This window comes from Crocodylus porosus, unplaced genomic scaffold (assembly GCF_001723895.1).
Source record: "Crocodylus porosus isolate Cpor-Errol unplaced genomic scaffold, CroPor_comp1, whole genome shotgun sequence".
NCBI lineage: Eukaryota > Metazoa > Chordata > Crocodylia > Crocodylidae > Crocodylus > Crocodylus porosus.
This window is the reverse complement of record NW_017728906.1, coordinates 188,672,581-188,699,933: the sequence shown is the minus strand read 5'-3', so window position 1 is coordinate 188,699,933 and position 27,353 is coordinate 188,672,581. Positions and strand designations below refer to the sequence as shown.

The following is a 27,353-nucleotide window of genomic DNA, read 5'->3' as shown; positions in this document are numbered from 1 at the left end:
GGGAGGTAGTCCCTGGCCACCTGCTGACTGTTTGTGTCACCCTAGCACAACACCACCTGCTACTCATCAATGTCTGCACATCCACTGATGGCCAGGAGAGGGTCACTTTCTTCAAGACCTTAGCCACCCTCTTGCAAGCAAGATGGCTGCCTCTTTCTTCAAGACCTTTGCACACCAGTGCATGATGACCTTTGCACACCAGTGCATGATGACCTGCTCCTCATAGGCAGGGACATTAATTGCACTACTGACATCTTGTTTGACCGCATGGGGCCTGAGCCTCACCTTTCCTCAGGCCACAAGCTACAGTCTGCCCTGGAGACTGCAGGCCTAGTTGACGTCTGGTGAGCCCTGCATCCTAGCATGCGCCAGTACACCTGGGCCAGGATGAGTGCTGGTGGTCTCACCATGGTCTGCCTTGATCACCTTTATGTCACCAGGCACCATCTATCACTCCTGAGCAGTGGCCACATCATTCCCTTGGGCCTGTCAGATCATGGCCTGTCCTGCTGTGAACTGAGCCTGCCGGGGAGAACCTGCATGTGGGTGCCCTATTGGTGCTTCAACGTCAGCATGCTTCAAGAATTCTACTTCCAGGACTGCTTCACCCACTTTTGGTGGGGCTGGGAGGTGGCAAAACTGAGCTACTCCTGGAAGCCATGGTGGGATGTGGGCAAGGTACAGATTTGGGCCTTTTGTCAGCAGTACACCCAGCTGGCCAAAAATGAACTGTGCTGCTGTATCTGAGAGCTGGAGGAAGATGTGGCAGAGCTGGAGGCTGCCCTGCTGGCTGTTGGCAATGATGCAGTGCTGCGCGAGAGCCTCCTATTCCACAGAAAATGCCTGCATGACTTGGCAGAGAGTGCAGCCTATGGAGCAAGCATAGACGCCCACTGCCAAAAGCTGGCAGAAACCGACACCCCAACCCACTTCTTCTTCAACCTGGAGTGGCAGCAGGCAGTGAGCAAAATCTTAGATCATCTCAAGATCCCCGATGGCCAGGTAATCATGGATCCAGGCAAAGTACATGAGCACACCGTCACCTTCTATCACAACCTGTTTGCAGCTAAGCTGTCCTACCCCGAGGCCATGCAGGAACTCCATGAGGACCTGCCACGTCTCTGTGCACTAGAGGCCAGTGAGCTTGAGCAGGAATTCTCTCTGGAGAAGCTGGCAGCTGCCACGGCTGGCCTCGCAAAGTCCCAGGCCTCAACAAGTTACCTGCCGAGTTCTACAAGACCTTCTGGCATCTCGGCCCCTGCCTCCTGCACATTTTCCAGGAGAGTCTTGCCGACAAGTTCCTGCCAATCAGCTGCTGCCGAGCGGTGCTCATGCTGCTGCCCAAGAAGGGAGATCTTGCTTGCATTAAGAACTGGTAGCCGGTCTCTGTGTGATGTACAGACTACAAGGTTCTGGCCAAAGTGCTGGCAACCCACATCCACGTTGTCATGGCCTCCGTCACTGGGCCTGAGCAGAGCTACTGCATGCCAGGCAGGACCATCCAAGACAACTTGTTCCCACTGCACGACCTACTCACAGACAGGGAACTCTTCAGCCTAGACATTGGCCTCATCTCTCTGGACGAGGGGAAGGCCTTCAATCAGGCCATGAATAACTCTTCCAGACCCTAGAGATCTTTGGCTTTGGGGCCCTCTTCACCGAGGCCTTCCGGGTCTTGTACCAAGACACCTCCAGCCTACTCAAGGTGAACGGCATGCTCTGCGCCCCATTCCTTGCATGCAGGAGCATCTGTCAGGGCTTCCCCTATGAGGCATGCTCTATGCCCTGGCCACTGAGTCACTGCTGCACGTGCTGTGGCACTGCCTGAGTGGTGTGGCCTTTCCATCAGCCACAGGCCCATCCATTGTCCCACCACTTCTGCTACTGGCGTATGTAGACAACAAACAATATGACCATGTTCCTTAACACTGAGGAAGATATGTGGGCCCTGACAGACTGCCAGCAAGCCTATGAGTGTGCCTCCTCGGCCTGTATCATCTGAGCCAAGAGTGATACCCTGCTGCTTGGCGCGTAGAACAGCGCAATCCCCCAGATTTGCCATGGGGCCTCACCTGGCACCAGAAGGGCCTCAAGAGCCTGGACATGTTCCTGGGGCCACCAACTTTCATGGTGCACAACTAAGATGGCCTTGAGGAAGGTGTGGAGGCCCACCTACAATGGTGGTGCTGTCACCTACCCAGCCTTTCCTACCATAGACGTGTCCTCCTCACAAACAACCTGGTGGCGGCTACCCTGTGGCACTGGTGCACCATACTCAACCCATCACGATACCTCCTTGAGAGGCTCCAGCGCCTTCTGGTAGAATTATTCATGGGACAGCTCACTGTCTCCTATGATCTGTCCTTTACCTACCTGTCACCAAGGGGTACCAGAGCCTGATTGACCTGGCAAGCAAGGTGGCTGCCTTCCACCTGCAAGCCCTTCAATGACTCCTCTACAGCGAGGAGTGCCTACCCTGGCAACAACTGGTGTGCCGGTTCTTGCAGAGGGTGGGTGCCTTCGGCTTCAACCAGGAGCTCTTCCTGCTGGACCCCATGCTCCTGAACTGGGCAGTGCTTCTGTATTTCTACCACAGCATGGTACAAGCCTGGCAGGTCACCTTCTGCCTCCAGTCCCAGGCCTTGCACCTGCAGTTCCCGCAGCTACTAAGGGAGCCCTTGGTGCACAACTCAGCCCAAAGGCACCCATGCCAAACCTGGATTCTGCCAGCCTCATGGCTGGTCATCCAACCATGTGTCCTCTGCCTGAGCCATCTCCTTGACCTCATTCAGTTGGCCTGGCTCTCGCCCAAGGCCCTGACCACCCAGGTAGGCATGCTCTCTGTCCACAGCATGGGCCATCTCCTGAATGACATCCAGACCACCCTCAATGCACACCAGGTCCCCCTCACCGCAGATGCCCCAAGTGAGGATTTTCCCACAAGGCCAGTCACCCCAGCCACGCTGGCGAGCTGGCCAGCAAACCTGGCACCCTGCTGATGCTCCCTGTGCCTCCTGACAGTGACACAGGTTGCCCCTTGGCTTTTCTGTTGTGTAGAAGCCTATATCCTGGGTGGTTCACATTCACCATGCCCTAGTGCTGGCCACTAGATTCCCCACCGACCCACCTGGCTTGGCACACATTGTATAAGCTGCCAACCACCAAGAACACTGGTGACCTGAAGTGGTGGTTGGTGCATGGCATCCTAGCCACTTGCACGTTTGCATCCCACTTTGACCCAGCTGCCTTGACAGCCTGCCTTGTCTGCCCCAGGGTCATTAAGGAGAACCACTTAGATGCCTTCCTTGACTGTCCCCGCCTGCAGCCACTCTTTGTCACCCTTGAACCACTGCTGCAGGCGCTGGGCAGGAGCCTCTTGGAGACCACCTATGTGTGCTCCTACCTGTACTGGGCTGCTGAGCGGGGCGCTGTCTACCTGTCCAACTTTCTACTGGGTCAGGCCAAGATGGCTGTCTTCAAGAGCCACTGCAACCAGCTTACTAGAACCGGCTGAGACAATGCCCTGTGGCTTTTCGGCCTGCTGGTGCAAGCATGCCGCTCGCTGGAATTTGAGCACGCTGTACTCTGGTAGGCAGTGCCCACCTTTGAGGCATGCAGGGCCCTTGAGGGAATGCTGTGCTATGTGGAGGATGGCCGTCTTCAATACACGCTCTGATGTCATGAACGGTTTGGGCAACTGGGCAAGCTTGGTGTTGGACTGCGACTCCCAGCTTGTGCCACATCCTGGGCCCTCACCAGGCTGCTTTTTGTTTTTTTTCTTTGTGTGGGAAGTTGAAGGTGTTGTCACATGTATGATTGGATACAGCAGGGAAGGAATCGTTTGTTTATACAGGGCTTTGGTTTGGTGTTAAGCACGACATGTTGTTCTTGGTTTGATGGTAATTTGTTCGTCTTTGCTTAGTATATTGAACATGGACCCTGGAGGGGCCAACTTTTTGTACCCCAAACCCCTGAATAAAGTAGTTAAAAGTCAAAGTCCTTCCTTCCAAACCAATCTGCTGTGCTTTACAAAACACGTTCTTGATAGAGAAGAGTTGGTAAAGGAAAAGGAAAATTGGTCAGTCTAAGTGGAGATAAGCACTGAACACGGAGTTTATGGTGATAATACTGTGTATGAGACATCTTCTGGTGAGGTGATGTACCTCATCTGGGTACTTTTGGTCTAGCTCTACTCTAAGGGTTTTAAAAGAAAAATCTTACATTGGATCTTGGAGTCATTGGCTGGTTACTCCAGAATAACTAGGGGCAATGTTACTTTTAATCAGACACTTGCTTCGCAGTCTATGTACTCTATTTACAACCAGCCTGAGAGACCCCACAGTGTCTTTAGCCACATTTAAAATAATACTGCAATACAACCACATAAACTAGCATGCATCGTGCAAGGGTTCAACTTTAAAACATCAGCCATATTCAGCAATTACAACCAGAGTCATAACAGGGCAGCTCTGCAGTCTGGGCAGCAGCAGGACATGGGGTAGTACTGGCAGCTGCTATTTTTGCCCCACCCCGCCACCCCCCGTCTCCTCGCAGGCAGCACCTGGGGCTGATGCCCTGGTCATCCCCCACCCACCCCCCACCTTGGTCAAACTACTGATTGCAACACTTCAATAACCACCATGTCTCCCAACGCTTTAACATAAAAATTACCTGAGGGGACTAATCTAATGACAAATGCTAACTTCTCAAATGGTGACTACTAAATGATTTCAGTGGTTGAATTGTAAGTTAAACTCTCCTCCATATTCCTTCTTTCTCTTTTACAAAGAATAACAGTGGTAACTTCCAAATGAAAATTGGAGCACATTTGTCCAATCTCCTCTACAGATGACATTTTAAAAAAAAATCACTAAATAGGAGTGCTAGAGTATTAGGTCTTATTCTAAACTTACTTACACATTTGTAAATCATGAGTAAATGCACTAAAGTAAATAGTTACACATTTCAAATCATGTTCCCTTCCAAATGAAATCAGGTATGTCATTTTAAGATGATGTATATTCAGAATAGAAAATAAGTATCGCTATCCTTTTATAAGCCAATAGTTACAATATAATGAGTACTGCAGAATTCAATTTTTATTTTTTAGTCATTTAGATGGATAATATCGATGTTTCTTTTTAAGCATTCATTTTGATTTTTATCTATTCAAATTTTCAGAATTGCACGTATTTAGGGGTATGCAGGCAGACAATTTATTAATGACAAATGTAACTACTGTAGGACTGCTGCCAGCTGAGTGGCAAAGCTGCCATCAGTCCCAGCTCTGCTCACCTGTTGCTCCCCCATCTGCTTTGTCACTTCCTCTTCTTTGTTCCCAGTCCCCTGGTATTTCTGGGACTTGCAGTCCAAACTACAGTCAGGTTGGTTCAATAGGACTGTTCTCCTGTGTTGTCACATACTCCATCAGTCATAGGTGCTGACTTTGATATTTGTTGGGGGGGCGGAGCTAAGATGATGGATATGGGGAAAGTTTTACGCATTTCAGATGACAGCACTCATTCCGAGGGGGACCAGGGCCCTTGAGCCCCCACGTACTCAGCACCTATGCTATCAGCCATAATTTTTCTTACATTTCCTTTCCATTATTAACAGTAGAGATATTCTTTGTCAGTCTGTGAGGGTCAGGTAAAATTGACATTTATCAATATTTACTAATAAAAATTGAATTCTGCCAAGCATAAATATAGCTTATGTAAAAAAAAATAATAATATAATAATTTTTAAAAAGGGTTTTATCTGAAAAATACAATGGGAAAATGGGAAAATCCAATTGATTTAATAAAAAAAATTCATTTTTCATAACAAAACATGGGCGTTCCAGCCCTTAGGGGTATTCACTGGAGACAACCGGTCAATATGAAAATGAATCAGTATGTTCTGGATGCTTGCAGCATGCTTAGTGTTGTCAAGTCTCATGATTTCAAACCATCATATGTAGTGGTCTTCTTACACTCTCACCTCTTCCAGTGAAACTATTTCATTGGAATGCCATCTTTTATTTAAGTATTATTCTAGCCCTCAGAAATTGATAGGAAAAAACCTTTAAAATGTTCCTTGTGGGTAGCTTAAAAGATGATTAAATAAAGAATCCCATTTTAAAGTCTTTTTTAGAAATAATTTAAATCCTATCATTTTTCAAGTCACTTTGACGATTCATGGAACTTAACTTATGATTTTGAATGCTTGAGGTTAGAAGTACGACATTATGGTGACACACAGCAGTCATGAGTTAAATTCACCACCCAGTCAAATTGGTTTATATCTCTTTGTGTAACTGGAATGAATCTTCATCAAGAATTTCACTTTCTATTGCCAGTTATTGCCAGTTCTCTGAGACCAGTTGTTCCATTCCCAACCGAATGGACCATTGCTTATCAGTCTATGCTGTTGTGAAACTTATGTCAGAAGTAAAGCTCCCCAGTCACAAAATAAACACTGTATTTATTTGCAGCCACATGCATCTTTCCCCAAATTCAACCATCCAAAACTGGGGTATGCATCGTTACTGAGGAAATTGATTTCTGTGCTAAAATGGAGGCGGGGGGTATTGAATGGCTGCCAGGAGCCATACTCTTCTCCTGGCCCCATGCAGGAGGGATACAGTCCACTTGCCAGCATTGCTCCCCCTACCCTATCTCTTTCACATGGCTGGAAAAGGTAACACCTCTAACTTTTAGCTGAACAGCAAAAGGAGGGGGAGTGATGCAGAAGAGTGCACTCTACCCCTTCACCATGTGGCCAGCATTCAGCTATGGTGAGCCCAGACTGTGACAGGTAAGACACCGGAAAAGGTACAGATTTTATTTTGAGACATATTGTATGTGGTTAAGTACAGTACTCCTGTTGTTTTATATCACTTGCTCTCGTTGTGTATAATATGTTCTGATAGCACTAGCTACTGCAGTATGAATGATTGCTATATAGAGTAATGAGGCTTCCTATATTCTTGATGTTTCTTGATGTTTCTCATTGGTAACATACACTTAACCATTTCTTGAGTCATCCTTTTATTAGGCATCATCTGTGTTGCATATATTAGTCCTGGAACAATAGATATCCATCAGTTTGTTTTGGTAGATCACTCAAAAATCACTCTAGCTTCCCTTTACTTCTTTAAACTAAGCTTTTAAAATTAATTTTCTTCTAAGACTCATTTCATTTTAATTTTGTGTAATCTAGTCTGCATTGGACAGCGGTACAAGGAAAATATTTAAATCCATTTTGTAGGTACTCAGATGAAAATGATATGTGCATGCCATTTATGGATGGGTTTAATTTGCTCAGTAAAAGCACCTCACTACATTAAAGCTACTTCAGAAATCAAGGTACATTCGAACAGTGGGAATTCAAACAGTTCAAGCATCAACATACTGGGTTCAAGTCAGTATAATCTTTCACCATTTAAAATACGTGTTCACCTTGTAACACTGACACATCTGGATGTTTGGGGAGCTTGCAAAAAGTGACAGAGTGGGTGAGCAGCAAAGCTGGAAAAACCCAAGAATTCCTGCCTCCCAGTCCAAGGCGGGAGCAGCATGACACGGGCAATACACACTCCTGAGTTAGGGAGTCTGTTCACTACTCTGCTGTTGAATCTGCTGCTTGACCTTGGGCATCTTCCCTTGTTTTCCCATCACTAAAATAAGGCGAGTAACATTTACCACACGTTAGTGTTTTAAGAAGGCAACAAGGGTCTGTTACGACCATGTCTTTTGACCACTTGTATAATAGAAGCCATAAAACTTCACAGAGTAGTTTCTGCTTCAAGCCTGTTATTGCTGACAAAGCTATAGAATATCCTGGAGGTCTTTGGGTTAAAAATATTCAGTGATGAAGAATCCATTGTGTCCCTAAGGAAGTTGTTCCAGTGGTTTGCTGCTCACAATGATAAAAATGTGTACCTTATTTTCTAGCTTGATTTTTCAACCGCTGGACTGTATTACCTCTTTTACTGCTAGATAAAGATCTTTCTACTATAAGAGTTTTTGTTTCCTCACGTACATTCTTTTGGGCCATGATCAAGTCACTTCTTTGAACTACTATACTTGTTTTATTCAAAGCTAGTTTTGTCAGTACCCTGGTCTGAAAGCAAAGCATGAACAAGCTGAGTTTCTTTACTTTCCATTACTTGAGATCTAGGGGGCAAGGATCTTTGGATAGATGTGACATCTTTTAATGATCTAGGAATCATTTTGAGAGCTCTGGGATCTATGTGACTGTTTTAAATCAATGCGATCCAGGGCCTGTTTTTGAACCCTTTCCAATTTTCCCACATTCCTTTTTAATCAAAATGCAGACATGCTGTACTTGATAAAATCATGGACTCATAGAAAAGTATGTCTGCAAAGGACCTAAGGAGGTCATCTTGTCCAGTCTCCTGACTAGACCATCCCAATCAAGTGTTTATCTAACTTCCTCTTGAAAACATCCAAGGATTTCACAACCTCTCTGGATAGATTGTTGTGATGTGTAATCACCCTCACATTATGATCAAATTCTTCCTAATATCCAGCCTAAATTTCCTCTGCTGCAATTTAATACCTTTGCTCCTGCTATTGTCCCCTACAGCCATAGAAAATAACCTGTCTTCATACTCTTTATAACTATCCTTCAGGTATTTAAAGACTCTTATTAAATCCCTTCAAAACATTAATTAATATGTTAAAAAATTCTGGATCCAGGACAAAACCCTGGGGAACCCCACTCAATATCTGTGGAGCTATTGGTGACTACTTGTTGAGCATGATGATCCAACCACTTAATTACCTAATTGACACTACTTTCACTTAGTCTGTATTTTCTTATCAGTGAGAATGTTATGGGAAACAGTGTCAAAGTCCAGGTCAAGGTATGTCACATCTACTGTTCTCCCTCCAACCACAAAGCCTGTCATTTTGTCATAGAAAGAAATCAAGTTGGTCAGGCATGACTTCATTCAAAGTATGTGAGAGAGCTTTAAACTGAAAGTGTCTCTGTCCATGACCTAAGCTTTTTTTTCAATTTACCCAACGCTTTTTAAATAAAATCTTATGCCTTCCAAATACATTTTCTGGGAGATGATGGAATACTAATTGCATTAGACCATTTGGAAGTTGGTTTCTATTTTTCAACCTAGTCTCTTTTCATTTCAAATTCTTATTTTGTAAGTAAATATTGCATATGCCACATCTAAGGAAGCAGTACCACCCATGGCCTTTGCCCTTCCTTACACTTTATTACCAAAACAATCAGTCTCAAGTAGTTTAACAGAAGTCAAAATTGCTTAAAGTTTAGAAAAACTGCAGTTACCTCCTTCTATTAACACTTCAGTTTGCTTAATTACTTCCGGAGGTGTTTTAAAGTATTTAAAGTGTCTTGCTATTGTTTCAGGTGTATGAATCTGTTCTATACCATTGGTGCTTAACCTTTTGGCCCTGCAGGCTAAATGAGCAGTGCAGGGCTGGTTCATGGGCTGAATCAAACCTCACACCCCAAGATTGGGCCCACATGCCCAGATCTAGATCGCAAAGACCTGTGTGCCAGGACTGGGGCCCTGGGCCCCCACACTGCCTCCATCCAGCCTTACATGCTATTGGTTCTAGCACTCAGGGTCACAGCCTGTGGGGCTCCCCACAGACCTGAAGGGAGCCCCAGGGGTGGGAGTTGAGCATCCCTGCTCTGTACTCATTACTCATTAGCAGCAATCCAGGTTTTCCGTTCACCATGCAAAAGCATGGTAAAACTTGGATTTTCTTATTTTAAGGAAAAAATCCCAGATTTTCTCCTTTAAAGGACAAAAAAGTGGGAAAAGGTGGGTTTCCCCTTGCAGGCTGGCATTTCCAGCCTTCAAGGAGCTGGGGGAGCAGAAGAAGGATGGTTAGGAAGTGGGCACCATGTGCATGTGCACATATATGTGGGCACATAACCACCAGGCAGCCTGGAGAGCAGAACCCTGCAGGTAAGTCTAGTGTCGGGGGGAGGAGGATGGGATTGGGGCCCCAAAGTGAGGGAGGTAGGAAGGTTGGGTAGGGTTTAAGTGGTGCATGGGGCTTGGGGCTGAGGGCTGGAATACATGGTCACAGGACCCATGCGAGGAGCAGGACAGAGCCACAGGTGGGTTGTCCAGGGGGTGGTGGGAGGGAGCTGACTCTCTGCTGCTGCATGCACTCGTGGAAGTGGCATGTGGGACACATGCCCCTCCAGATTTCTACACAGGGTGTGGGCCGGTCTATTCCTGCTCTAAGGATTGCTTCTGTGTTTTATCCCTTGAGTACTCAATGTAAAATAAATTTAGGAAATTAATATATATCTGTGCCTGGCTGCCTGTCATGCAGCCCTGTATGGCTTCCTGAAACTCAGTAAGGAGTCCTCCACCCGAAATAATTGCCTGTCCCATCCTAACCATTAAGATAATGAGTCATGGTCACCTTTAGTTTTAATGTCTCTCTCTCTCTCTCTCTTTCTGTGGTCAATGAATCTCTATGACAAATGAAACAGGTCCAACAGGAGGCATCAAGGGTACCTCTCCACCTGAGACTGGAACTTGGCACTTGGTGATTAGTTTCCTTTTGTGGGAGCTGTGGGTCTGTATTCCTAATGGCAGAGGAGGGAACGGAGGAGGTTCTTCCATACCTTGTGGAAGTGCTCTGATCAACTGAATAAAGCAAGCAACCCCATTGCCTCTTCCTCCATCCAGTTTGAGAAAGAAAGTGGCCAGTGTTGTGTTTAATACAGAGACATGCTCTAGGAACTCCGGGCTTTTGGGGTGTGCATGACACAGTGCAGTGTCATGTAGAGATACCCAAGGTAGCTCTGAATGGGGCAGCTAAGTGGGTGGTTTTGAGGATCTACATTCTGAAATAGGTACCTCAGTCTCCACATAAAGATAAGATTTCCTGTAGTAGAGTTGGGTGATGTCATAGCCATGCTGGTCCAAGAAAAATATAAAAGGTCAGGATATTTGTGGGTGAAATCTTTTATTGGACCAGCTGTACAGTTAAAAGGAGGAGAGACCGCCATGCAGATATGAAGAGACCTGAGGAAGGATAGTTCATATCCAAAAGCTTGCATATATGCCTTCCAACTATATAATGGGTTCAGTAAAAGATATCACCCACAAACATTTTTTGTTGCTAAGAGTTTATGTGGGTTTAACACATCAGAAAATATCACTGTTAATTTGAAAGGCACCAGGTTTCTTGTCATCACAAAGCAGGTGATGTTTTCAAAAGACTGAAATACTGTGATCATATTCTCCCTGCAAACAAAGCAATTGAATAAAGATGCAATCATTCTTTCCACTTAAGGACATATATTCAGCTTTTTCAGTATAATGGCCTCACTGTGAGTCTTTGTCTGGCAACGATAAAGTATATATACAGGATTTTCATTAAGATCTTTCTGGGGGGTTTTTTAACTGAGAATACTGAAAACATAATATGTCACTAACATATTTTCCAAAGTAGCTAAAAAAGAGTCACAACATATTCACAGGTTTATGTATTCAAAATGGGATAAAGGAAATTATGGCCTTTTAAATCCCGAGGGATCATTTCATAGAACATTTCTGTGAAGTGGTATACCATTATGATAGATGAAGCAACACACCTCTCCCAGGAAGAGCAAGTGACTTTATACCTGTGGTATGTGGATGACATGAAGGTTCATGGAGAATTCATTGCACATTCATTGGAGCCAATTATTCCAGTAATTAAAAATCTACTTCCTCATTAGCTGTTATGGACAACAATGCCACTAAAGTAATATGGAAGACTAAATATCCAAGGTAGCAATGACAATAAAAAAGCAGGAACCACTAGGTGCATATGCTTGTGTCAGTGGGCATTGAATGTGTTTAGTGTCGTACGACAGTTAAAAACAACATTACCTTAACACGGCCTCTTGAAACTCTTTACAAGATTATAAAAATAAAGTATCAACCAAAATAAGAAATTATATTTCAGAATATAAAATATGAACTATTGGGCATCTATCCCTTCTGTCATACAAGATGGGCTCTTCATAGAAACCTTGCTGTTTCTGAAAAACATTTCCACTATGTGCAACATGGGAAGATGCAAAGGATGCAATGCAAGATCCTGGGAAGAGCATCTGAACTGCTTACAAAGCAGCATCAATGTGAAAGCTGAACCTCCTTGTTGATAGTCATAGAATCATGAAAAAGTACAGTTGGAAGGGACCTCCGAAGGTCGTGTAGTCCAACCCCTTGCTCAACCCAGGATCATTTCAGATCAAACCATTTCTGTCAAATATTTGTCTAACCTGCTGTTAAAACATCCAAGGAGGGAGATTCCACAATTCCTCTAGGTATTGTTTTCCAATGTTTAAAGTGCCCTCATAGTCAGAACTGAGTAAAGTTGAAAAGTTCTTCCTAGAGTAGACACTGTGTCCAAAGCACAAGAAGGGTCAGATAGTTCAGGAAGAGAAATTCATTAAGTCCTTTTAATCAAATGAAAAATTATAATTTCTTGGAGAAAATATCTACCAGAAAAGGTTAAATTTGGGTATTTTGAGTCTCCAAACTTCCAGAAGAGTCCCATGATAACATATATGAGGATGGGGGGGACAAACTGACTGCTTTTGTGCCTTCGAAAATCTCTGCTCCAGTTCATGAAACTGTATTTTGCTAGAACAAGCTTTCTAAATGAATATTGATTTGGGGTTTCTTAATTCAAGATGCCTTAACAAGATGTCTTTTCAGAAGAATGGTGTTTAGCCCTTTCTGATAATTGGAGTTTCTGATAAGATGCTTCACACTGAGCATTCAGGAACTAGGTAATAACGTTAAAAAAATAACTGTACTCTGATCCTCCATGAACTAGTGAAGTGTGGTGGAGTTAGAATCTGCGGGGTTGCAATGCAGACACTTGCACTAAAGAGTTTGGTAAGTTTGAAGGTCGTACGACAAAGTGGGTTTTGTGCAAACAGTAGGATTTGGGACCAAAGTTACTAAAACGTAAAATTTCTTATGGTGCCCAGTGACAGCATCAGCTTTACAAACCCATAGGCAATGATACTGGAACTGAAATGAAGATCAGTGTCACATTAGCAGCTGTCCCTGCATCTAGTGGAAGGCAACAAAAATGGGGACTGGGCTTATTTAGTCTGGAGAAGAGAAGATGCGGGGGGAGGGGATTTAATAGCAGCCATCAACTCCCTGCATGGTGGTTCCAAAGAGGATGGAGCTAGACTGTTCTCAGTGGTGGCAGATGACAGCACAAGGAAAAAGTTTATCAAGTTGCAGAAAGGGAAGTTTAGCTTGGATATTAGGAAAAACTCTCACTAGGAGGGTGGTGAAGCACTGGAACAGGTGACCTAGGGAGGTGGTGGAATCCCCATCCTTGTTGGCTTTTAAGGTTCAGCTTGACAAAGCCCTGACTGGAATGATCTAGTTGGGGTTGGTCCTACTTTGAGCGGGGGGTTGGACTAGATGACCTCCTCAAATCTCTTCCAACACTAATTTTCTTTGATTCTATGGGTGTGTGTAGATGAAACAGGCCTAAATTGAAGCAGTGGGTTTTAAAAAACACCGCTTCAATTTAGGGCTGATTCAACTCCCGTGTTGTGCATGCACCCTGCTGACTTACCTCCCTCTCTGGCAGGAAGCAGAGGGTGAGCTGCCAGCGGGTGGAGTGATCCCTGGGTTCTGGGGAGGGGCTGGTGCTTCCCTCTGTGGCAGCTGTGGCCCCCTCACCCAGGCAGCATCTGCCCCCAGGCATGCTGCTCGGGTGGTCCCGAGGGGCATCGAAACCACAGAGGGAAGCACCAGGGCCCTGTGCAGCTCAGGTAGGCAGGCAGGCTCTGGGGGGGGCGGGAATCAGGCTTTCCACTTTTCTTGGGCAGAGCTGCTTTCCCAGGCTGCTGTCAGGCTCTCTGCAGGGCTTCCTGCAGATCTGCAGAGCTGCATGGAGCCTGGTGCTTCACTCCGTGGCTGTAGGGCCAGCTCAGTCCAATGAGCTGTGCCTCAAGTCATTTAAGGTGCATTATACTGCCGAATTTCCTACAGCGGCTGGAATTAATGTGCAATATGCTGCCAAGGCATGCAAACACCAACACCATTAGAGGTGCAAAAGCATTTTGCCTGCTTTAAAGTGTCATGCACACATGGCTCTCATTTTGTCTACAAACGGCCTATGATTCTATACTTGAAGGGCTGTAATAAAGAAGAGGGAAAGCACCTTTTCTCTCTTAGTGCAGACAGGGGGATGTGGACTAGTGGCTTGACATTGCAGCAAAGGAAATTGAAATTGGATATCTGGAAAAGCATCTTCACTGTTAGAATAGTGAGGCAGTGTAATAGACTGCTTAGGGAAATTGTGGAATCACTGGAGGTATTCAAGAAGAACTGGAACAGCCATTGGTCAGGGATGACCTAGGTGTAACTTTGCCCATGTTCGACTATGGCTATTCCAATGCTTCTGAGCTTTCTTGGCTGCCCCCATCCCATCACCTCTTTCTGTTACCTGTGTCAGGATGTTTTAAAGCCTTCATCAGAGGCACTGGGTGTTGGCTACAGCCAAGGCTCAGGAGCTTGACTGGGATGTGCCAATGCTCCTGCTGTGAACAAAGCTGGAGGTTTTGGGCTAGAAGATTTTGCCCCTCAGCTAAGGGTCAGACTGACTGCCGTATTTTGGGTCAGGAAGGAATTTTGCCTCATGGTCAAATCGGTACAGACTGTGGGGGGTTTTGCCTTCCTCTGTGGCATGGGGTATGGCCCTCTACCCAGGATCTCTTGAACATATATTGCCAAAATTTTATAGAAGGACATTGGCTGTTGTGATTCCCCTGCTTTACTTGTGACAAGTTAGGGTATTAGGTCTGTGTTTTGTCAGGGTTGACAGTAGTCCTATGTAGAGTTTAAATTATGGATTTTATGGTATGGCTTGGATAGGGATGATCCTGCCTTAGGCAGAAGGCTGGACTAACCCAGTGATGGGCAAAATACAGCCTGTGGGCTGGATTTGGCTCACCAGGCCATTCTGTCCAGTCCGTGGGGCCCCTCCAAAAAACAATTGTTACTAGCCCTCAAATGCCCCTTTGAAAGCCGGCAGAAGGTGGACTTTCAGAGGTCACACGCCATTGGACTGAGCAGGCACTCCAGCCTCTGTGGTGTATGGACCGGGAGACATGGGGGGTCATACGGATGGGCTCCATGCCAGCACTTGAGGCTTTCTGTTGGAGTGCTTGAAGCCCCACATGGAGACACAGAGCCAGCCTGGCTGGTGCATGGCTCCTGCCTACAGTGCTGCAAGCCCCACACGCTAGTATGGAGCCAGCCCAATCTGGTTCAAAGGCACACAACAGCAGACCGGGTCATCTTCATCCTGCCACATGTATCTCTCAGGACTCAGCTGGAGCTGTGCATTGCTGGGGGGGCTCTACCTGCCATGGGCCATAAGCACCCCAAGGGTCTGCTCCCTAGTGCTGTTGCTGCCACCTCACACTCACCTACACACACTCCAAGATCCCCCCACAAATCCCACCCCCCAAAAACTCCATACCCACACACCTACAGACCCCACCCCCAAACCCACACCCCCTCACAAACCCTACCACAAAACCTACCACAAAACCTACACACACCCCACACCCCAACATACTCCCACAGTCACAGATCTCCCCACAAACTCCACATACTCCCACAAACCCTACACATCCCCACACCCACCCACAGCCTTCCACACCCCTTCACAAACACCTGCACAAGCCCCACACCTACCCATGCTCCCCACAAATCTCACCACCCACAAACCCCACACCCCACCATATACACAGACCCCTCACAAACTCCACACACCCCACATCCACCGACTCACAAATCCCACACACACCCCACACACAATATACAAGAGTAAGACTTTATTTTGAGCTATTATGCAATCATCTCTCTATATAGATACACATACATGCACATACACTATGCAAACATACATAAATCAGGACAAAAATATTTTTTGGAATAAATTTAAAATATGTTATAGTAGATGTTTGATTTTCAGTATATTATTTGTTGGTTTTTTTCCAGTTCCAAGATAGCAAACATCCATTCCAGAAGTACTTTTGAGGGCAAGGAGAAGGACTTCTATGGCAAATGTTAGAGGTTAGGGATGGGACTTCTATTCCCAAAATAATGATCAGGGTGGGGCACCTGTCAAGAGGCAGGGCTATCCTTGTGGCCTTCAACAGCTCAACAAAAGTCACTAAGCAGCCCTCTAGCTGAAATAATTGCCTGTCCTAGACTAACCATTGGAGGTCCCTTCCAGCCCTACCTCTCTATGGTTCTATGTTAACACCACCACAGCTGATACAGCACACCAGTGTCTAGCTTTGTGCATGTAGATTTTGCAGTTATAATTTCTTCTGCTTTTGGAGTTAGAGCATAATTTTTAAATGTTTACATGTGCACAGCTCAATTTTTCAGTAGAAATTTTTATGTGGAGGGTTATAATTTGCTGTTTCCTATGACTATTTTTGAAATGCCCATATCTAATCTTGCCTTCAGATGCTTTACCCAAGCACTTTGAGGGTGTAATGGGCAAGCACAATCCCTTGTTTTGACCTGAATTATAAGAGAATCTTGAATAAAGGTTTCTATATCTATGTTTCACGTTGCAAGTTACCGCTTTCTTTTTCTCTCCCGACATTGCAACGTACACGACACAATGTAGTAGGCACATCTACACAAGATGCTATGTCACTGTAGCAATGAGCTGTGTTTCTGTCACTCATTGCTTTGGTGATGTAGGGTCAGTGGGCATGAACCATGATGTCAATGCTATTGTACAACAGCATCAGAAATGACCTGTGCAGTGTTGGGACTGCACAGTAACATCAGTTACTTCACAGTCATTTAGTACCTCCTTAAGCAATAACTAAATGACTATGTAGTAACAACTGTGTAGTCCACTGCTCATGTAGGTGTGCCCAAAGTGTACTTTATGCCTTTCAGGGGCCCTAACAGGCAGCCTAACTGGGATTAATTGTCCAGTTGGCCAAACCAGCCAGAGGCTCTAACCCAGGGGCTGGCAATTATTTCGGGTGGAGGGCTGCTTACCCAGTTTTGGCAGGCTGTCAAGGACCACATGGGTAGCCCCACCCCTTGACATGTGCCCCACACCCTGGTCACCATCTTGGAACCAATGTCCAAATATCTTGGGACCAATGTCCCAGGGCCAGCACCGGTGGAGCCCAATGCAGGGCACAGGCAAGCAGGGGTCTGTGGAGCCAGGCTGGGCTGCACCAGCGGCGGGGGGGAGCTGGCCCATCTCCATAGAGACCCTGCTGGCTGGGATCCCACGCTCCTGCCACCCTGCTCTGGGCCCCACCGGCACTGGCCCTAGGACACTGGTGCGGGCCCTGTATTCCTGCTGGCTCCTATGCCCACTTACACCCAGTGCCCCCCAGCCCCGCAGTACAGGCAGGGGGCAGAGCACAGCCCCGACCCCCTGCTCACCAGCAGGGAAGAAGCTGGTGCTGAGCACAGAGAAAAGCAGCTCCTCCCCCACCCCATGGCTGGCGCTCCCTGCTGCAGGCACTCACAGCCCATGCGGGGCTGTCTGGAGCAGGAAAAGGCAGCCCCCCACAGGCTGCAAGTGGCTACAGTATGGGATGCTGGCCATGGGGTGAGCAAGAGGCTGCTTTTCCCTGTGCTCAGCACCAGCTTGTAATTCAGCCCCGCTGCCAGCCTGGGCTCCAAGCTGGCTCCGGGCTCACCTGTCAGCAGCAGCAGCTACTGCCCCTCCACCCCCATTTGCTGTGCCAGGCAGTGTTGGCTGCTGCTGCCTAGCTGGAGCTTGTGCACTGGGCAGCCCACAGGCAGCAGTGGCAAACACTGCCTGGCTCTGCAAGCGGGGGACCACAACTGCTGTCACCATGTGCAGCCCTGACAGACAAGGCCAGAGCCAGTGCAGGTCTCAAGCTGGCAGTGGGGCTGGGTTACAAGGTGGTGCTGAGCACAGGGAGGGAAAAAGTGGCCCCTTGCCCACCCTGTGGCCGGTGCTCCACACTGCAGCTGCTCGCAGCCTGCCTGGGCCTGTCTGTGCCTGCTCTGGACAGCCCCACGGGCTGTGAGCAGCTGCAGTGCAGGGTGCTGGCCTTGCGGCAGGTGAGGGGCCACTTTCCCCCCGCCTGCACTTAGCTTTTCCCTGGGACACTTTTCCCTGGACTCCTTCCCTGCCCAGGGTCCTCCTCTGCCCTTCCCCCTTACCTGTGGTTTGGCCAGGGCACCCATGTGCTCCCAGTCCAGAAGCCCCCAGTGGGGCTTCCAGCTTTGGGGGCAGGGCTGGGTGTGCCCTGCTGCTGTGGAAGCCGACCGGGCTTCCCCTAGGTCCTACTGCCCTTGGTTCCTGTCGTTTTTTACAGGAACTGAGGGCAGATAAATATTAATTTTCTAAATTGTTTAGGGGCCTTGCAGGCCAGAATATGGCCCGCGGGCTGTATTTTGCCCACCCCTGCTCTAACCAGCATCCACACCCCAGGTGATGAACCAATTCACCCTGTTACGGCCTCTCGATTTGTTGCTTAGCATAGCAGCCTCCCCACTTAAATCCACTTGTGGCAGCAGACTGCAGGCTAGCCAACAGTTCTGTTTGAAGGGCTGCTGTGGTAAGCCTCCCTGCATCCTATGGCTTTTGGTTTTCTGATTTCTGACCCTGCACAGCTCTCCTTATGGACTGTGGCCTTTGGAAATTCTAACTTGGCTTTGGTAAACTCAGCCCCTGACTTCAGAATCCTGACTGAGCCTGTTACTTGGACTCTGCCCCTGGATTTCTCCTTTGGATTTGGTAATTTGTTCTGACTTGGCCTGTAAATTGGCCTCTGATCCTGCAATTCCACCTTAGTTTGGGTAGCTCTGGGTTCCCCCCAGCTCTTGTCTCTGGCCCTGCTTGGTGGCCCACTAGGCCAGACTGCCTGCACACTGGTCCTTACAAGGCCAGTGCTTAGAAAAGAGCTAGTATGAGCACTGTTCCTGATGTGCAAAAGCCTTTTGATCATGTAAATGCTGATGGAAGTCAAAACTGTACTACTCTAATCCTATTATTCAACAACAGAAGAGGAGTACGCAGCATGATTACAGCATTCCAATATTACTGCCTACTGTTTTCATCTGCCACTTGTTCCTCAAGGAAATCAGAGCATGCAGAGCACAGGTATTTTAGAATACATTGCTGCTGGTTTAGGAGATGGTATTTCAGTCTTAATGCAGTTCTTGCAGGAGATGGCAGCAAAGGAGGAGGTGGTTGTTACGTATGTAAAAGGCTGAACTCAAACCGGCATAAGTGCTGGTTGGAGGCAGTGCTTACAGGTTATCACTGACTCAGCCTGCCTTGAAAATACCCAGGCATGCACTAGGATCGTATTCAGTTGCATGCGCAGGACTGATGTCCTGGCTGTAGCTATATTAGAAAAACAACTTTCATCCTGAATATATTAAAAGCAAACAAACTACAACTGCTTTCCAAGGAGAGCGAGCAGTTCCAAACAGTAGCTCAGATCAGTCCTCAGTGGCTACCTTTGGTTTGGAGACAATCAGATTCATAATTTGAGTGCAGGTGTGTATGTATGTGTGTGTGCAGGGAGGTGGGGAGCTATAAGAACCACAACCTCTTGACATCCCATGATTTCTAATGAGGTGCTCCCCTGAGATTCCCTTCCTGAAACAACCTCCTATTTGGACCAGTAACCCTTCCCCAAGCTCTCGTGAGACTCAGCAATTTTCGAGACAATCAGAGTCAGCCTGGGGATTACTTAGAAAAAAATCGCTGTTAAAAATATGCTAGTCACAACCTTATCACCTCCTTATCATAAATGGATGGTTAATGAAATGACAGATAGACCTACATCATCATCAAAAGTAGCTAATGAGCCTCAATTCTACAGAACACATCATCTACTAACTATGAAACAGTTAATTCAGTCCTATAGTTAACATTCAGCAAATTAGTCGTAATTACTGATCAGAAAGCACAACCACAGTGTAATTACACTATGATTGCAGTGTAATTATAGTCCCTGAATTATAAAGTATAACCGGTATCTGTATAGCATTACATACTGTGATTCTGCACTAGCTTGTACTTTGTATGGGGACTTATGGATATAAGTGAACACCTACTAAATGGAAAATGCTTACCCTATTGCCTTGGTAGGATGGTACACACCTCCAATTTGCTTTGAACAAGGATAATTACTGTCTATTTGCAATATGCACAATAATGCCCATCATTTTTCCTTTACAGTATTTTTGAGCAGTGGCTTAGAAGACACAGACCCCTCCAAGAAGTTTACCCTGCAGCCAATGCGCCCATTGGACACAATCGTGAATATTACATGGTCCCATTTATTCCTCTCTACAGAAATGGAGAATTCTTTACCCCATCAAGGGAGCTGGGCTATGATTATGAATATCTAGCAGACCCAGGTAATGTTATGTTCCAAGCAATGTTGGATCTGTTGTCTTCCTATGGAATATTTCATAGACAAATAACTAGGCAAAAATGTTACAGGCTGATTCAGATCTGCTCCATAGGTGTATTCAGAGGCACATCCGCTTGTTGTCATTGCTACAGAGCATTGCTACCTATAAGAGACTGAGCTGGGACTGAGATCCTTTGTTAAGTGTTGTTATCAACAGAGTTGTCAAAGTAGTTCTGATATGAAGACCATGTTTTGCCTTCAGTTGCACATCTGTAAATCCAGTGTATGCAGCTGAACTGAGTGAAGTTTCACTGAATGTCTGTTTTGAAGACCATTAGATTCTCAGCTGGTGTAATATCAATCAATACCAACGTACACTAACCGAGGATCTATCCCCATGTAATGGCACAGACATATCTCAAGGCAGAATCCAGTCTGCAGGCTCTTTAGTAGTAGAGACCAGGGTCACGGTTCCACCCCTTCCCCCATTTCTCTGGAACACCCCCAGAAATTAAGTTTTAGGTGCACTGAAGCTATTCACAAAGCTGAGTCAAATTAATAGAAGAAAGGAAGCTCAGGAGGTGATCTACTCCAGCTTCTGCCAAAGGCAGGAACATCACTGTTCTCACCATCCTATACAAGTGTTTGTCTAATTTATTCTTAAAACTGCATGAACAACCCTCTTGGCACAACTGCCAGGCACACAGCCCACTAATATCAGAAACCCCCTTTTAGCTTCCTGTAGATAAAGCAAAGAGAGACAGTGTCCTGACACTGAAGGGACAGGAAGAATTTTTTAAAAAATCTGCTTGAGAGATGTAAGGAAGAGAACCATGCTTTCTGCTATTGAGGAAAACAAAAGCGCAACAGTGGAAATTTTGCCTTAATAAAAGGGGGGGGAGGAGGGGAAATGTTCATAAATTCAAAGCAATTTGTTTTAGTTTTAAAATGGATCTATATATATATTTTAAAAATAAGGTGTAAAAAGGATTAACCCAAGTCGGGGGGGGAGGAAATAATTTGTATTGAACAACTTGTTTCATGTTGGTCAGGATTTTGGTTAAGTCAATAACCCCACTTCTCCTTCCCTCAAAATATCCATTATTTAAACAATACTACTGATAATAACGTTGAGAAAGAAAGGAAGCACCTGTATTTTCAAGTTGTAGGCTACTTTTCAAAGTGCAGGGTTAGAAAGCAATCTTTTCTATTTTTCACCTGCAAATTTAATAAATCAGATTTTTTACTTACCAAAGGATGAAGTGTCTCCCTGTATCAACAGCTTAGCACAAAGCATATGCACTGCCCAAGCAAAGTAAAGCTAAGTAGCACTTGCGTGATTCAGTGATCCTGGGCTAGGTTTCTGCAGAGTCGCGCATCTTCACTGCAACAACCACAAGACCATTTGCAGTGCACAGAACACCAATAACGGTTCTAGTGTTTTATACATAAAGTAGAATAGTTTTCTACTTCTTAGAAATGGCATTGACTGGAAGGATCTGGCACACTAACAAGTCAGGCTTCAATTTAATTGCACCGAGGTCAAAGTCTGGGGTTGAGGAGTGCTCAAGAGTGCTCTGGACTTTGGTCCCACCCATTACAAAAGCAGGTCACTGGAACGATTAGGCTGCTCAGAACCATGCTACGTTGAGGGACATTTGAATCAAGGACTCAAGCCTTCAATATGAGATACATGCGATAGGACCAAGCTTTCTTTATAGAGAAGCAGTAAATAAGTGAGAGCAGGGAAACGCACATATTCCCTTTTTCTAATTCTGCTGGAAAACGTTTTGTAAATGTGTCTATTCAGTGGAAAAGGCAATTGACAGCCAGGAGTCTGATAATCGTATATCAAGGGCAGCAGAGACATTTTAGCAAGACTAACATTTATCCTAATAGCTTTTTTCACTTTGCATGAACAATAATATACTACATTGGGTAACTCTGCCCCCTGAAAGATTTTGCTTCCCGATGGGGTGCATGACTTCTATGGGGCTTGGTAAATAGCCCCAGAAGGCATGTACTTTGTTCATTCAATTCTTTTAAATACCATCAGTGCCATCAAGCAAGCAAATTTTTATGGCTAATTAATTTCACACGTAGGAAAAAGAATCTATTATCATCCTTGGTAAGCATAAAAAACATTTCAATATAACTGTGTAGAGGCAAGCATAAGTTTTAATCTTAACCCATTATAATCAGCAGGACCAATTTCAGCCATTCAAAAATGAAATCAGGCCTCAAAGTAATAAAAAACAGATTTTTAAGCCAAAATAAATAATGATCATGGTTACAGATCTTCTTTCTTTTGTTTTCTAAGTCTCAAGACTTATTTTCTTCACAATCCTGAGGGCTGGAAAGTCTCTTAAGGCCTCTAGCTCATAATCATTGAATGGCACTGTGGGATCTGATCCCTAATCCCAACGATTGTATCTCGTGCCATGCCACATGTGCATGGCAGGAAGAGTGATTTTGGGATCTGATTCCAACTGTGCGATTAATACTTGTCAGTGCAAAGGGAGCTCAGGCTTTTGATCCTAGTCTCCCTCTGCACCAGCAAACTGAAAGCTAGGGGCCACAGCCCCACATGCAGGACCAGCCATCATCTGATTGTCGGGCCCAACTCCAAACAGTCCTGGATCTGGTTCACCCAGGGGTGTCTGAGCAAACAATGATCTGATTGTGGACCTCAGCTGGACAGCCACAACTTTTGAACCTCGAGTTTCATAGTTTCATAGTTAGTAGGGTTGGAAGGGACCTGAGCAGATCAAGTCTGACACCCTGCCATGGCAGTTGTCTGAGCCAGGGCTGATAATCTGCTGATTATCAGAACCCTGTAGCTGTCTTATCTGGCCAGCATAAATGGGTACAGGCAGGGGAGATAAGAATGGTTTAAACCTAATTCAAATTTAAATTCAGATTTAAATTTAGGAGGCCTAAAGGACAGTTGTGTCCTGTAATCACATGGCTCTGGGAGTTCAGTCTAAAACTGATAAATATCATGAGTTGAAGATACTGCATAATACACTGACACGGCAAAAATGTATATATATAAAAGATTCAGATACAGGAATAATCTGGTATTTAAAAAAAAAAAGATGTTTGTGTTTCTAATCCTTGTGTCCATTAAGTTAGTAGAGAGGGGTAAGTTAAGGAGATTCTTTAATTCTGTAGGAAGAGCAGCACTAAGAGTGGAATTAATTCCCGATCAGAAAATCTATATAAGCTGGATATGCCACTCAGGTGTCTGTTCCATCATGTATTGGAAAGAAATAATGGTTTAAAATGAAAAATGGTCAAGAGCCACAAAATGTAGATTTGTATTTTGAACATCCCAAGCTTTGAGTGTGTTTTGACCACAGGTTTTTTTCTTATTTAGAAGTGTTAGATTCATATTAAGGGAGAAGCATATGGTCTTCCTCCTTGGGGATCTCAAGAACTATTGTAGGTTAAATTATCCCAACCTATGCAATGTATTCTAATAGAACTAGATCTGTGATTAAAGGCAGGGTTGGACTGATCGCCATATTTGGGGCGAGGGAGAAATTTTGCCCCATGATCAGATTGGTATGGACTGTAGGGGTTTTTGCCTCTTCTGTAGTGAGGAGCGTGGACTTCTACCCAAGATCTCTTGGGCATATATTGACAACATTTCAGAGAAGAAGGACATTGGCTGCTGTGGTTCCCCTTCTTTACCTGTGACAGATTAGGGTGTTAGGTCTGTGTTGTGTCAGGGTTGAGAGCAGTTTTATGTAGGGTTTAGATTATAGATTGTATATAGGGACCTACCAAATTCAGGGAGTGGCCTGAGCAGTGGCTCCTTTAATTGTGCAGGTGAGTTGACATTTGATTTATATAAAGCAGTGTGTTTTACTCTTATTAGACTCAGGATACTCCGCATTAGACTCAGGACACCCCTCATTTTTTGACTGCAGAAAAATAATAGAGAAATTCTTGTTTCAAAGAACTCAGAAAGACCACAGCAGGTCAGAATATTTTTCACACTATGAATTCCTATATGAAATCTTGGTGTTTATCTTGTGAATCTTGTTTGCACACCCAACACTGCTAAGATTGCATGGCACCCTGTGGCACCCTTGTAATAATCTCAAGGATAAGATTATATGTTAGTTAACAGGTGCTAATTCTAAGGAAAGTTAGTCTGTGTTAAGGTTAACAAGTGCTAGTGATCAGTCACACTATCAGAGTTAATGCTCTAATGAGCACTGCTCAGACCTGCCATTGCGGGGCTAGAGGCTGCAAAGCTGCTCCATGCTTACCCCACTCACCAGTTGTCTCACCACAGTGCAGGCTGGGGAGGAGAGGGAGTGGGGAAGGGCACACCCCCCTCCACTGCCAAAACCACCTGCTGCCCCCATCCTGCCCCTGGGTTGGCCACCACCCGCTGATCACTGTCCTGCTATCCCAATCAGCCCAAGAGCAGCAGTGGTAGTGGCAGGAAGTGCAGTAAAGAGACTTTCCCTTCCTGCCTGCTCCCGGGCTCTCTGTTGCCCACACCACCCCCACACACCCAGATCCAGTTCCCACTGGGCGCTGCAGCTACTTGGTATCTCTTTCTCCCCCTGCACCCTCCCTCCTTGCCCTGCCTTCAGTCGTGGGGCCCAGTGGGGGCTGCACTGGGTGATCAGGGTCAGTGTTGTCTACAGGGGTCCCAGGAGGAGACAAGGGGAGAGAACCCTCTCCCATTGGCACCTCTGCTACTCTCAGGCTGATCAGGGGTGATCCAGGGGTGGAGTAGTCAATAGGGAGTAAATGGGCAATTGGGGTAAAAGGGTCAATTCAGTAGTCAGAGGGATAGAGGGGTTAGCAGCCCATCAGCTCCCCACCCAACCACCCTCCCAATTCACTCTTTCCCCTCCCTTTACCTCTTCCCCATGGCCCCCCATCCCTCTTCACCCCTTTTCCCTCTCTTCACATTCACCCCATCCCCACCCACCTGTTGCCAAGCTATCCCCAGCTGTCAGTCCAGGGCCATGGAGGCTTAGATGGTAGCTAGTCCACCTGAGAGCATTACCTCATGGGAAAATGGAGGACTGCAAATTGGTGGTTTTATCTCAGATGAACACCCAGAAGTTAATTTAACTCAAGCTAAGTAGCACAGCTCAAAGGTAATCCTTTCTCAAAGCCGTGTAAATTTAAGGTGGCCAGAGGATACTTAGCACTTGTTAACAAGCCTTACTGTGTGATCATTCAAATGTTAAGTGCTCTTAACAAAGCCTAATTGTAATGTGTAATCTCACCCTGAAGTTATTTAATAAAGAACAATACTTACATGTTTCTCAAAGTTACCCCCACTTCATACTTTCAAGCACTTTTACAGTAATAAACTACCCATTGGGGAGCTAGAAAAAGATTAGGAAACACATACTGGGAGAATCTCAGATGTTATATAGCTGTATCCAACCTTCTTTCTTGCAATACAGATGAGAAAACTTCAGAAAGAAAAAGCAGTCATGTCACTGATGGCATTAATTATAGGTAACCATAAAAATGTGTTCTGTGGTACTCCAGATGCAGTGAGGAATACTTTTGCTCATTTAAACACAAAGGCAATCCATTTTGTGCTTATGTTTGTGCCATCAGTTATAGGCCTGTGGGTGGGAGCCTACTGCAAGGGTATTGGAGCAAAGCATAAAAGCCTAACTGTCAGCCTTGAAGAGTGCTCAGAACATTTTTAACTATCCCATGCACAAAGGGGCGGATTCTGATTTTCATGGTTTCTAAGTAGAGTTGGACACAGTGAAACCAGGATGCCAGGAAGCAAGCTATGACCTCTTCTTTTACCTGGCCTTCATGGACATTAGAGCTGTCATTTATAGCACTGGGCTGTGGCATAGTGAAATCCCAGTGTGCTCTGCCATTCCCTGTCCCCAGCAGGACCATCTCCAGCCACTACCCATAGTGGACCGAGCATACTAAAAATGTGGCCAAAAATCTCCTTTCCCACTCTTACCTATTATAATAGATTATAATAAAAATCAGAGAGATAGTCTCTTTGTCCATCAAGAACAAGAAAAACAAACAAACAGAATGAGTCGCCCAGGGTGAGGAGACTTCTGCAAGGCTGAGCTAGATGGATATCATTTTTGTGGTCTAAAGGCTTGCTTTGGAAGCCAGTGCTCTATACCTAACTAGATTAGGGGATAGAAAAGCATGTGATGGGAAATAGCAGGTCATTGCCAGTATGTCAGTGGGGTATAGGTGAATGAATAAAGGGTTTTCTTTGTTCTTTTTGCCATCCAAAAGAGTTGCATTTCTGCAGTGTTCAGAACTGACTGTGGAACAGTTTTATCCCAGACTCGCATGGAATTGAAGGAATGTTTAAAAAGAGGTCTACGTGCTGAAGTCCTCTTAAAGGCCAAAAGGTGGTTCTGGTCTTATTGGTGGCCAGTTCTACCATTAGTACCCTGACATGTTTTGTACATAAAAGCGCTCAGGGCAGACTTCAAGGAAGACTGCCAATTCAGCCATGGGGTATTGCCGTGTTTCTTCCACCAGCAGCCAGCAGGGAGCGTCTATGTTGTTCCACGAATGCAGTAGAGACAGTTTAGGAACTGAATTCAAAGACAGTGCTGGGGGTATCATTTGCCTCTAGAAACCTGAGAGATCCTTTGCTGCTGTTTGTTGCTAATTGTTACATGTGAGGAGGAGGGCTTGACTGGTTTTGTTTTGCCCTGGTTTTCTCACTGAAGAACATTTTAATTGATGACAATGACACCTATGAGCTCATAGGTCGCATTGCGTTATGTGTATTAAATCAAAATGCACAAATAAAACAAGATGAATTTGAAGCCCAGCATGTCCCTAGCTGGTTCCAGAAAATGGCTACTTTCCCCATTATTAGCAGCTGTACAGTCCTTGAGAAGCTAGCGGTACCACTCACCAGCCTCACA

The 27,353-nt window shown here is 45.6% G+C and overlaps 1 protein-coding gene across 1 annotated transcript in view; it reads left to right on the top strand.

Annotated features, from left to right (window-relative positions):
• TYR (tyrosinase) overlaps positions 1-27,353 on the top strand; it is an 85,411-nt gene that overhangs the window by 53,358 nt on the left and 4,700 nt on the right. Inside the window, exon 4 of the mRNA XM_019530365.1 lies at positions 20,262-20,443. Within this exon, the coding sequence (XP_019385910.1) occupies positions 20,262-20,443 (182 nt within the window). The remainder of the gene's footprint in view (positions 1-20,261; positions 20,444-27,353) is intronic.